This window comes from Hordeum vulgare, chromosome 2H (assembly GCF_904849725.1).
Source record: "Hordeum vulgare subsp. vulgare chromosome 2H, MorexV3_pseudomolecules_assembly, whole genome shotgun sequence".
Lineage (NCBI taxonomy): Eukaryota > Viridiplantae > Streptophyta > Magnoliopsida > Poales > Poaceae > Hordeum > Hordeum vulgare.
The window spans coordinates 376254170-376267244 of record NC_058519.1 but is presented as its reverse complement, the minus strand read 5'-3'; the positions used below and the strand labels follow the sequence as shown (position 1 = coordinate 376267244).

Sequence of the window (13075 nt, the reverse complement as noted above, 5' to 3'; positions counted from 1 at the left end):
TCTTGTCTAAGGCCCTAGAATGTTCAAACACCGCAACCATTTTCGATGCCGAAAAATACCAAATCTTTTTTACTACCCTCTGTCCCAAAATAAGTGTTTCAACTTTGTACTAGCTCTAGTATAAAATTGTACTAAGCTTGAGACAGTTATTTTGGAACGGAGGGAGTATTTTGTTAGATTTACTGTTCATCAGAGGCAGATGAGCCCAGGCTCATACGCGAATTGCCAAAAATTAAGCAACTTAATAGTAGTTCAAAATGATATGCTAACGCTGGAACAACTCAATGACTAAACTTAATAATACTTCAATAAGTACAGCCGCATTCATGATACTGATGTATCCAATTTACAAATGAGTTTACAGCTGCATAAGATCAAATGCAAAAAAGACGACGAGTAAAAACATGTAAGCATACGCAACTGATTCATCTGCACACCACACCATTCCAGTCTATTATCAGCTCAAACACATACCATGCATATCCTTCATCTTTGTGTCATGTGAACTGGATTGCTTTTCCAAAATCCACTCTGTAGTGAAAAGAGAGCGAAAGGTAATCAACACTCCAAACTCCAAGTAAGTGTTTTTACAAAAGAATGTGATTCTGCTACGGGGTTTCACTTTAGTTGTAATCTGATGGTTCACTCATCAAGGGCAAGATATTCTCTCTGTGCCGAAACACCTCGGCAATTTTAATTACCCTTCAACTTCTCCCCGAGGATTTTGTTCAATAAAACAGGACTTGCTTTACCTTTCGATGCTTTCATCACCTAGAATCAATTTAAATAATATGATCAGCTATAGGGACTGCAGGGGCAAAAGAACATAGTGAAGGGAACACAGCTCCAGATTCAAAAATATCACAAACCTGCCCAGCGAAAAATCCCTGCAACTTGGTTTTCCCAGCCCGATACTGCTCAAGTTGCTTTGGATTCTCGGCGAGTACTTTATCTACCATGGCCTCAATTGCTGCTGGATCTGCTATCTGTCATATCCAGTAGTACAGTTTTTCACTCAGAAAAAAACCCAGGCAGAAATTAAAGGCACTGAAATCTCATCTGCTACAGTAGAAGTAATATAGTAAATCAGAAGGGCGCATCGATTTTTTTTCTCATTGGCTTCAGGATGGTTGTTACTTGATTATTCCTCAGCACAGCAGGGCCGATGTGATCATAATATCTGACGACTTTCAAACTATTGTGATTCGAAATGGTTCCAGTGTGACCACATTACCTGAACCAAATCTTTCTCCTCTATCACCGACTTGACAGTTCCGCCTTTAGTAATGAGCTCAACAAGAATCTGCAAGGGCAGAATCGAAACGGTATTATAAACTAACTGACTAATGGAACCTAACAAGACTGCAAGTTTTTATAACAGGAAGTGTCAGGAAGGCATGCAAAATATTTCAGAATAACTGAAGTACTAAAGTTCATTCTTGTGCAATCTGCAAAAAATTCCCCAGAGGCGGCAGGGGAAAAGATAGTGTTTTTCTTTCCTATTTTGAAACTGTCAAAATTCAAGTTTTGGACATCAAAATCAGTGTAGCACCATCAAATGGAAGAGACTGCAAACAACCGAGAAGTGCTTCAACTAAATCAAAGTCCCAAAGGCGTGACACACAAACAACAATACTTAAGAATAGTTACCTCCTTGCCAATCTTCCCACTGATAGTACCATTCTTTATGAATGCAATCAGTTCAGAAAGCTCAAGAGGTGTTAATTTAATTTCATCAATAGAGAGCTTTTCATTCTTCAGATAAGCCGTAATGTCACCCATGATCCAATTAGCAGCCAGCTTTGCATCAGCACCACGCTCAAGTGTAGAATCGAAGAAATGAGCAACCTGGGAGGAACATACACATCTCACACTTTGAAATATACTTCAGTAACATAACATCCATGACAAAGTAAAAATAAGAGTAATACAGAAGATAATTACAATATCGTCATTAGCAAGGAAAATAACATCTTGCATGCTGAGCCCCATGTTCTCATAACGCCTACGCTTTGCCTCTGGAAGCTCCGGCATTGAATTACGAATTTCATCAATGTACTCACTAGTCAGAACAACTTCAGGAAGATCAGGCTCAGGAAAATATCTGTAGTCGGCAAGTCCCTCCTTTTTCCGCATTGTAAAAGTTTTCTGAGTGCAGACAATGAAACGAATTTAAATATGGTAGAAAAAGACCAATAGGTGAAAACAAAAGTCAACCAGCAAGGTGAGGCAATAACCTGAGAAGATTCATCCCATAGACGGGTTTCTTGTACAATTTTGTCAGCCTGGCTTTCTTTGTGAAGAAGAATCTGTCGGGATATCTCATAATCTATTGCCCTACTTATTTCAGAAAATGAGTTCATATTCTTTATTTCAACCTGTCAGAAATTAGAATTAAAAGAAGCATGTGATCCCACAATGTCATCTTACAATAGCTACAAAAACTCAGAAGTTATCGCCTTTTAAAATACTCCCTCCGTCCCAAAATAACTGTCTCAAGCTTAGTACAACTTTGTACTAGAGCTAGTACAAAGTTGAGACACTTATTTTGGGACGGAGGGAGTAACTAGCAAAAGGGCCCGTGCATTGCAACGGGAGAAAAGAATATCACACACTCTGAATTTACAAAAAATGGTCTATGATCTGAGTATTTGTAGCTACGGCCCAAACAAAGATGAACTTAGCCTAAAAAACGCGGTTCAAGATTCCACAAGTCTTCTATTTAAACACGGCTTGCATGAAGATTTAATACATACAAAGAAAGGGGCAAGTGATCTTCAATTTCGTCTCCAATCCTAATTTTGCTGTGATGTTCATCCATAATCCGGATCCGTGCCGATATGAAAGAAAGACGGATAATGCATTATTGATTAAGATTGCATCCTAGATAGTATTTTTTTAATGCTTAACAGGTAAAATAACAACATATTCAGATTCTACATATTTTTCTAATCAAAATTCATATATAACATGTTAAATTTGGAGTTACGATTTAGAAGTTATGAGTATTTTAAAAAAGATTTGATATGTACTGCGGGTTTAATGTCAAAAACATCACGGGTTTTTTTATAAAATAGCATATGACGGACTAAGAATATCTATTTTCTTTATTAGTAGGTATAGAGTATAGATATAGATATAGATGGTCCCGTTGTAATGTCCATGGTTGCTAAGATTTCCTGATCTCTGCCAACGGAATTAGCAGCATAATTTGGTGTAGTTCATGACTCTCTGGCCACTTCTTATAAGACAAGATCTATTTATCTCGAACACACATCTGAACGCTGTAATGTTGTAACTAGAAGACCACCAAAATAGCAGGAAACACAACATGTCCAAGGCACGAAAAAAAAGGCCAGAAAAAATATAAGAAATAGGAGCCAAAGAATAACTAATAAAAGAAGAGAAATGCGAGAAAACAGGGGACTCGAAAAAGCATCTGCAACTGCAGCTTTCGCAGGCTGAGCAAGCATGGCTGCCATCAAGACGCAGCTCCCATAGACAACAGCCCCTGCCTGTTTCCATATTTCAGACTCATCAAGGATGAATTCGACCAGCGCTGCACAATACGAGCGCGCTTGGTCGAACAGACATTCATTGCAGCATGCATGAAGGATTTTCATCTAGGGTAAATTCAACCAACGACAAGACAGGATGTTTTGAAGGCAAAGAAAAATAACTCAGGATAATAAGGGAAAATATCTACAATTTTTACAAGCATACGTGATTTTTTTTCCTGTACAAAGAAACGAACCTCTAAAAAATTGAGGTATTTCATGCACTCACCAAATGGCTAACCAAAAAACTTCTCATTCTCCCTATATAACATAAAATGTCAGTTTTATAGAAAATCGTAAAGGGATTTTATTGTTTAAACTGATAACTTTGCAAGAAATCTAGGCTTTAATAGCCTAGCATGTGCTCCGGACATAAGTGTATTGACGAATCATCAGATTATAACACTGATGGAAATGTTGTCGGCATGGAATATATTAATACAGAATAAAAACAGTTGGGTAAGTCTTAAGTTTTGATGGTTACCTTTGTACCGAATTCTGATTGTCCAATAGGCCGGACAGATACATTCACATCACAGCGGAGGGAACCTTCCTGCATGTTGCCATTGCCCACTCCCAGGTATCTAACAACCCTTTGTATCTCAGCACCATACTCAGCAGCCTCTATGCCTGTCCTCATATCTGGCTCTGAGACAATCTCTAGCAAAGGGACGCCGGCTCTATTTAGGTCAACCTAGCCAACCAGAATAGCAACCACTTTAATCACTTTAAATTTGTAGCTATCAGTACAACGAGCCAGTACATAATTGTTTGATGCTGAATTTGCTCTATTTTATTACTTCTTTCTATCTATGATTTTCTGTCAAGTGCTAGTGCACAAGCACATGGTCTCGTGATGCTTTCACATAACCACATATGTAATGACACCTTGTTGCAGATTGCCGAAACCTCATGTTCTTGTATCAGATTTGAGAAGGCCTCTTTGCTTGGATGAAAGGCAAGATCTAAACAGTGATCTGACATCAAGTGCAGTTAAGCTGCTCTTGCCCCATGATGTGTAGGATTTGAATTTCTGTTGTATATGAGATTGGTACTTACCTTCTGTATGACAGAAAGTATAGTTTCCTCTTATTGTATGCCCCCTCTAGCATCAAATGTGTAAGAAACACAATTCTCTGTATTACTTGATCTTTAGCATTTATGAATGCAGCGGTTTAGAAATTGTACCGTTGCACTGTGCTGATTGTCAACTTTTCCATGATTCCAGGGCCATATCATGGAGCATCGAAGAATAGAATATAACAGAAAACAGGTAGTACATAGTTAGGAAATAACAAGGGAAACCTGAGAAAAACTCCCTGATTCAGAGTGAAGCAGCTTGCCAGCATCTTCTTCCATGTGAACCCGCGTGACCCCAAATCGCCTGTGACCACCACCAAACTCCATTGGAATATCCAAATCAAGGTAACCCTTCTCAGCAATCGGAATGTCAAACTGCGAAATCTGGTATCCCTTGGGAAGGTCTGGATAGAAGTACTGCTTTCGATCAAACTTGGATGTCATGGAAATCTCACAGTTGAGAGCGAGGCCTAGCTTGACAGCACATTCAACAACCTTTGCGTTCAGAACCGGCAATGTCCCGGGGTGGCCCATGCAGGTGGGGCAAACAGTGCTGTTTGGCTGGGATCCATAGTCGTATGGGCAGGAGCAAAACGCCTTTGTGATGGTCGAGAGCTGGACATGGGTCTCAATGCCGATCACCGCTTCAAAACCTTGTGTCTTGTGCTCCGCTGCCTCCTTGGTGGCTTGTTGAATTGATTTGCGCACTGATTTGGGCTCACTGGTCTGCACACTCTCCACCCTAGTTGTGAAGTGGGCTAGCGGATGACGTCGAGTGGTACAGAACAGGCCTGCATTTGCTCCAAATAAGGTTTGCGTTCTGATCCCTCGTAAGAGCGTTAGAGCCATTGTGGGCAATGTGCGTTTCGTCTATTGCAATTCACAATCTACTGGGTGGGCAACAAACAGCCTGCAAGATGAAAGAGAACAAAGAAAAACTTGAATACAGACAGATTTCAGGATAACATGAGAAACCAATTCACAATTTAGCTGGCATTGTTTTCGCTGCGTTTAGGTGGCTACACAAATGATAAATCGGCCCAATCCTCCCATGGCGATTCTCACCAAAGATGAATCAAGTTACACTTGCTCTCCAGATGAGTCAGAATAATCAATCCTACTGTTTCTGGAATGCTGGTAACCCTGAAATTAGTACCAGACTTGATTGCTGGAATGCTGGTAACTCTGAAATTAGTACCAGACTTGATTGCTGGGGTGCTGGTAACTCTGAAATTAATCTATGAACTTTTTACCAAAGACAAAACCACCATAAAGTCAGACATACTCAACCTAGTACGAATGCAGTATTGTCGCAACATTTGCTGAGTACTCCCTCCGTTCCTAAATATAAGACATTTTAGAGATTGTACTATAAACTACATACGGATGTACATAGACATATTTTAGAGTATAGATTCACTCATTTTGCTCCGTATGTAGTCTCCTAGTGAAATACCTAAAAGGTCTTATATTTTGGAACGGAGGGAGTAGTACTCACGAAATTAGCTATTACTCCCTCTGTAAACAAATATAAGAGCGTTTAGATCACTACTAGTACGAAGTTTCTTGAATAAAAAACTACGTCAGTAACCAATGAGCCATTGCGAAGTTGGCATACGAGTGAATCCTTTGTTAGGGGAGGGGAAGGAGTGGGCTGAGGGGAGGGGAAGGAGTGGGCTGAGGGGAGGGGAAGGAATGGGCTGAGGGGAGGTGAGGGGACGGGAGCTGCACCTCGGCAGCAGCGACAGCGAGGAGGTCCGCCGGTAGACAGAGATCGACGGCGAGGAGGTGCAGAGCAAGGCGCGCCAGCGGAAGGGAGAAAGGAGAGGCAGTGGAGAGGGCTTGTTAGGATGATTTTCATTCCCAGACTAATCATCAATCACCAGGGGAGAGCTGGGCCCCGGGAAAACGGGGGCCATGGCCTCGGACTTAGATCACATTGGCCCACTCATTTCTCTCTCCCTGCTCAGCCCAACTCAGCCCAGTGAGAGAGAGAAGCTGAGACCACAGATCCCTGGCTGCCTCGCTCTAGGCTCCTCAAAAGAAAAAACTGCCAAAGACTTGTTCTTTCTCAAAAACAAAACTGGCAAAGACTCCAAATATGGTTGACATGAAAGGGCAAAGGATACGTGGCAAAGAAACTGGAGACGTCCGGAGCTTTTGAAACCTTTTTTCTGCAGAGTACTACCTGGTTTATTAGTCCCATCTTACTTAGGATCATATTTTGACCATGATTTTAACTAACAAAATATATGTTATACATAGCAGAAGTAATATCATTCAAATATGAATCAACGATATAATTTTTTTTGACATGCAGTGACATTTTATTAGTTAAGTTTATGATCAAAATTTGACACAAAATACAAAGGGGGCCAATAAACTAGGACGAAGCGTATTATGCTCTACAGACTTTTGAAACGGTTAGGGAACAATATTATTGCCCTTTAAAAACAAGTATATTGGGATGGAAAATTAAAACGATTAGTTGCTAATATAAAAGGCTCACCAACTTTGGTGGAAATCATCACATCTCCCAAGGTTCAATCAGATAGTCCATTATCCTCTTCTTATATTTGAAAGCACGGCTCAATCCAACATATAGATTAACTTCAGGTTACACCCCACGCAGACCAATAAATTCAAATGAGCTATTTTTCCTATATCTATCTAAATAAAGGCTTGATGCTGCAAAACCTTTGCAGGCTAATTTTCTCCAAGTGAATTCGACCAGATCCCATGGCTTGAGCTCCTGAGGAAATAACATGACCCCAAAACACTTCTCATTGCTCCTCCACCAGTTCCTTTTGTACTTGATCTTCACAACTAAATGTAGACTATCAGCAGCAAGGACATATAAGATCATCTGATGAAAGTAAGCATGACGTCTTGGTCCACGCTTAAGTACTGCACTACAAAGATACAAGACTGGATGTTCTAAAGTACACATAACAAGCAGACGCTGCTCAATAGCACCAGCAGCATGTTCATGAAACCAGTGCAAGAAAAAATACATCATCCTGCTATCAGGCCTATCACTTACACAGTGTTGGGTGGAAAGGGAAAGAAATATCAACAAAGTGCTTTACAACGAACAGAACAGGACTAGGCAGCAACTTAACCGAATATGAAACTGATGTTTAAACACATGATTCTAATACAGTCGTTCCCTCAGTACTTACAAGAATACCTTCTTGTAAAGGACTTTCTCATGCAAATAGATGTTCCAAGAGAACAATACACGGCTTGCCGCCTGAATCAGTATTCTTCACAACTTCTACAACTGCAAAGGAAGTCTCTTCTGATTGGCCCAGTCTAATGCAGCTATAACTTCACATACTTGTCAACATAACCCTGAAGAAATGAAATAAATCGATTGGTACATGCATATCCAAACATAATTATGCTGAACACAAGTAAAGAGTGTGTGAAACTCTATATATGTAGAACTTCAGAATTTATGTGCACCCATGCATAGCTGTTCTTCCAATTTGTTCACTTTTTTCTCAGAGAAAGGTAAGGGAGTTCCCTCCTGCTGAAACATATTAATAGATACAACAAATTTACTAACAGACTACAAGGCTTCACGCCCATAAGAAGCCTTCACAATCTGGAAAGTGAAGTAACCAAAACCTTAAACTAAAACCAGCAAGCAAAATAAAAATGCTAGAAGAACAAAAGGTGCACAAGAATGCCTTTATTCATCCTAAATAGACTCAACATCTCAGCCAATTAGACAAAGCATCGGCAAACTGTTGAAAAACTCTAGCTTGCCAACTGTTTCTTTTTGTCTAAATATTCCAACAATCCAATGTAAACGGTTCAATAAATAAAATTTGCTTGCCTCCAGGTTGTGATTTATCTAATTTGTTAAGCTTATTCAAAATTTAAGATGAATCCCAGCCTCCCAAATATAACAGTGTAAACTAAAATTACATGATGCTAAATTCATACCCAATCGCCAAAGAATTCTCGACATCTCCATTTACAAAATCATAGTTTAAGAAGAGCATGAAGACAAGAAAATATGTTGCTTTTCACACTATAAATGGATGGCATATTTTCCATGATTGTGTTCAGATATTTAAACAATCATGTAACATCACCACAACATAGTAAATATTGGGAACTGTAAACATATGGCCAGAAAGAGTATTAGCAAATTCAGTACATAATGCTATGCTGGTGGCAGTGTAGACATACCATTACTAGTTTGGTCACTTTCCTTTGAGAAGACTGGACATACTGTCTAATCTTGGCTGGTGTTTTCGGTATATGATTGCCAGGAACCGAACTAGAGACCTTATCAACTGTTTTCCTAACAATCATTTTGAAAGCATCTCTGCTCATGTTTCCCTGCCTCCATGATGGCTTAAGAACTTCCTTAACGAAATCTGCAATAGCAACCTTAAAAAGCTTCATTGATCTGGAGTCCTTGCTCTTCTTACTTACATCCAATGACTGGTCATTGTCGATATCATCAGGAATATCTGAGCTCCAGTCTTTAGCACCTAAGGGCTCAGGGCTTGCATTCTCCACCACTCCTGTTTCAGTATCTGCTGCCACCTCTCCAAGTTCTCCAACCTCTGATTCGGCAACAAGCCCGAGTCCGTGCATATTTTTACTCTCCACTTCTATGTTCACAAGTTTTGATGCATTACGACTACCAGTGGCACTCAGATTCGCCTCTTGAGCAAGATCCATCTTGTTGATTGAATTGCTTGAGGGTTCAATACTATCCAGAAGTGGATCATAGGGACCCCCAGGAGTAAAGCCAGGACAAGATTGTTTCTGCCGACTGGGCACAACTTCTGCAGAACTTTCATTGAAACGAGTTCCAGATCCAGGAACAGACTGACCAAAAGGACTAATTGTATTCATGTGCTCTACTGCTTTTGCTGAAGCAGACTCAACTGCATTTGGACTTTGAATGGGACTAATATCAAGAGTCGGATCTGTTTCAAAGGTAGATGCAAATGGGTTGTAGTGTGGCTTGATAGACGATTTAGGCAGAACAGCGTCAGATACAGGTACAGGACCTAAGTCATTACTTCCTGGCAGATTTGATGGAAATATCTGGAAAGATGGGTAAGCTATGTTAGCTCCCGAAGCCAAATTGCCAGGAGGAGGCTGTTGCTGGCCATATGAAGATTGATGACTTGAATAAGACAGACCTACACCAGCAGAAAACTCTGGCCGTCCATCTGGAAGAGGAACTGGCGCATTGTCAAGAGGAAAAGGCCTATTAAACTCATCCTTGTTGAAGGCAGCAGGCTGCTGTTGAGAAGGAACACCTAGCTGGGGAGCATGAGGATGGAAATCCAACGGCCTAGGATGAGAAAGATCTGGTGCAGGATAGGTTCTTATCTGATTCTGCAGGAAATCATTTGATGGTGCCATAGCATTTGGCTGAAACTGCATCTGGGGTTCTGAACTTGCAACTAGTGGTTGTCCTGGTAGCAAACTCACATGGTGTGGTGATTTGCTCCGATGAAGATTAGCCCGCTTAGCAAGAGGTGACCTGCTTTGCCTTTCATGTGATGAACTGAAAGAAGAAGAAAACACATTCTTAGTAATCCAGAAGGGGCTCTAAAAATAAACTAGATGACATATATAAAACAATTAGAGGCAAAAAAAGGCTTCCACTTTATGGAGATAAGAAGATGCATTTTTTAATGAGTGATACATGGTCCGGTACCTTTGGGATGGACTGTGCTTGTTTTCTCCAGAAGGGCTACAGCTCCTCCTAGCTATAGGTGACTGACTACGGATTCGTTTCGTCTGGATCCTCCCATGCCTTTCACTATGTTGCATTCCAGCAGACTCACTGCCACTTAAACTTTCTGTGACTGGCTGCCCCAGCTCATCTGGGTTGTGATTTATTGGGCTTGTCTCATCCTTAAGCTGATGCATTCTAGGCTCATAATTTTGCTGAGAGCAATGAACTGCATTCACATTTTCCTCTGCATCAGTAACCTGCTGATGACCAATTTCAGTATTTATATCACTTGATTGATTCGGCTCATTATCTTCAGGCAGCACAGGGTTGCTAGTAGCACGAGTATGCTCCTCCTCGTCCTCACTGTCATCTGAGGCATAGTCTTGTTGTATTAACTGCAACTGGCTCCCAACTTCAATGGACACATTTCCAGTTTTAGTCTTCCCACTGCTGCTAGGTGGCAAATCACTGCCAAGGTTGGGCATGTCATTAAAAGCCTTTGTCACATTAGCAGTATTATTATTATCTCCAGAGCAATCAGCAGCAGCAGCAGGCGAAGAATTGACAACGCTCAGACGAACCATTGATGGTGAGTCCTCATCTCCTGAAATTTAACTTCACAAAGTAAATTTACAGAAATAAACTAGCTCAAGAATGAGGCTGAATGCAGTGTCATATCAATCCAGAAGTCTAACTGGTGGTACATTAGTAGAAAGGGACATAGATATATTGATAGTTAGCCATCATATAGATTGCTATGCAGATGGACAAGGTTGAATATCATAGAACTGTACAGAAAAAGAAGAGACCATACTACATCACTATCACGTAAAATGGGCAGGATACCAAATAAACCCGCGGAGTAATTAACAGCTTACGCCATAGGATATGCCAAGCTGCTACGATACAACCCCGCAAAAAAGGAATGCTACGATACACAATGTGGCAGCAGAATGATATCAGAATTTTAAGAATTCAAAAAAATGCGACATGGAGAGTGGGGAGGATTCACTCACCACCCATATCCATATCCGAGTCATCAGACACAATTAATTCAGTTGCTTCTTTCTCACTTTTGCCTTCATGACCACCATTTGGGGCACCTTCTTTTCCTTCTGTCTCTGCACATGACTCTGAAGTTGCCGGAGCAGCTGGTGGCGACGGAGGCATAAGAGGCGGAGAAGATGGTGGCGGGGGTGGAGGTGGCGGGTTATCTGGAGCAATGCTTGGTGGCCGCGGCGGTGGTGGAGGGAGAGGCACTGGCATGGGATACTGCGGAGGGGGCTGATACATGGCTTGCTGTGGCCCAGGCATTTGCATATGCCCAAAACCCCTCTGCTGTGGGAGCATTGGCATGTGGTGCATCTGGCCTAGATGGGCATAGGGATAGGCCTGATTCAGATGTGGCGGCATGCCATGCTGGTACTGCGCAGGCGGCGGACGCATTGCTGGGGGCTGCGGGTACTGCACCAGCGGCGGCGGCAGTGGTAGCGACTGCTGGGGGAAGCCAGCCGTCACCCCAGCTTGTGGTCGAGGCGGTGGCGGCGGAAGCGGTTGCTGTGACAGCGGCGGAGGCGGCGGTGGTGCGGCATGACGGAAGTGTGGGTTAAAGCCCCCTCCCTGTCCGTACATCCCCGGCTCGGAGTCCAAACCCTCGCTGAAATCTCCTGCAAAATAGTAGATAGCTGCTGGTTATTACTCCGCAAATCGAAGTAATCGAACAGGAGACGGCGAACAATCAAACACCCAACAACGCGATTATCCCACCAGAAGCACCCTCATTCAGCGAACCACAAACCCTAGATCGAATCATGCAAGGTCCGAAACGATCGTAGCAACCGCACCACGAACCGGGGGTGGATGAATGCGCGGAGGGGGCTCGAAAATTACCTCCCGCGAGCTGGGTTCGAATTGGAATCGAAGCGAAATCTCCGGGGGGCTCGTCGAGGGTCGGTGACGGGCGGCGCTTGCCGGCAGTTGGCTTCTGACCTCGGACGAACGGGCGGGGACGGCCGCCGCGACGGCGGCGCGCGGCGGAGTTCGGATGCGACCGGCGAGGTTGGGAGTGGGAGCGGATGGATTGGGAGAACGAACCGGCTCGGGCTGGGTTGGGTGGATGGGCTCAGGTCGGGTCGGCTTCGCGATCGTACGGGTGGTTCTCATCAAGTTCGTTCCCTTCTAAAAGAAAAAAAAAATCTTTCGTGCCTAGGTCGACCGATCCTAACCCAAGATCGACCGCCTCGTGTCACCATGTCCCGGCAGTACAATCACTTTCTACCCCAATACTCTCGTACACATATACCTCTTCGAAGAGGCATACAACGTGTTTTCTATCCCCTGTAGGCCGTCCTTTCCAACCATCATCCTTGAGATCGATCGTAGCTCGTCGCCCTTGTCATCGGTCGTAGGTTGTTGTACTTGCCGCTCATTGCAGCTCGCCGTCCTCGTCATGGGCCGTTCGTCGCTCGTTGAGGTTCTCCGCCCCCGCCCATGCATGGCTGTCGCGGTAGGGTACTCATTATAGCATCATCCATCGCCGACTGCAGCAACTCGACTCGTCGGTCGTAGCTCATCGTTGCACCAGCGCCCTCCCTCACATAGAGCAACACCCTTGCATCATCGCCACTCGCTCCCCTCACACACCGCTCGCAGCATCGATGTCAATGATAGTAGTGACGTCGTCGTCGGTTGTAGATTCGTCTTAGCCGGTTGCAGCTTT

The 13075-nt window shown here is 42.9% G+C and overlaps 2 protein-coding genes across 3 annotated transcripts; both read right to left on the bottom strand.

The window, feature by feature from the left end:
- Positions 1–281: 281 nt before the first annotated feature.
- LOC123426335 (glutamyl-tRNA(Gln) amidotransferase subunit B, chloroplastic/mitochondrial) lies at positions 282–6488 on the bottom strand. Of its 2 annotated transcripts, XR_006622168.1 has the most exons (10): positions 6369–6488; positions 4863–5547; positions 4042–4251; positions 2238–2378; positions 1945–2148; positions 1651–1848; positions 1235–1303; positions 870–986; positions 623–771; positions 282–531 (listed from the first exon to the last, which is right to left on the bottom strand). XR_006622168.1 is itself a non-coding variant. In XM_045110145.1 (9 exons), the coding sequence occupies exons 2-9, from the start codon at positions 5484–5486 to the stop codon at positions 694–696; spliced, it is 1641 nt and encodes a 546-aa protein (XP_044966080.1). In that variant the 5' UTR covers positions 5487–5547; positions 6369–6488; the 3' UTR covers positions 282–693. The 2 variants fall into 2 exon arrangements, 1 of the variants encoding a protein (XP_044966080.1); XM_045110145.1 differs by having other exon boundaries at positions 282–771.
- A 701-nt stretch (positions 6489–7189) lies between these two features.
- On the bottom strand, positions 7190–12480 carry LOC123426334 (nuclear receptor coactivator 6-like). The gene is made up of 5 exons (XM_045110143.1): positions 12247–12480; positions 11373–12023; positions 10336–10960; positions 8841–10182; positions 7190–7991 (listed from the first exon to the last, which is right to left on the bottom strand). The coding sequence occupies exons 2-5, from the start codon at positions 11986–11988 to the stop codon at positions 7962–7964; spliced, it is 2613 nt and encodes an 870-aa protein (XP_044966078.1). The 5' UTR covers positions 11989–12023; positions 12247–12480; the 3' UTR covers positions 7190–7961.
- Between the last annotated feature and the right edge of the window lie 595 nt (positions 12481–13075).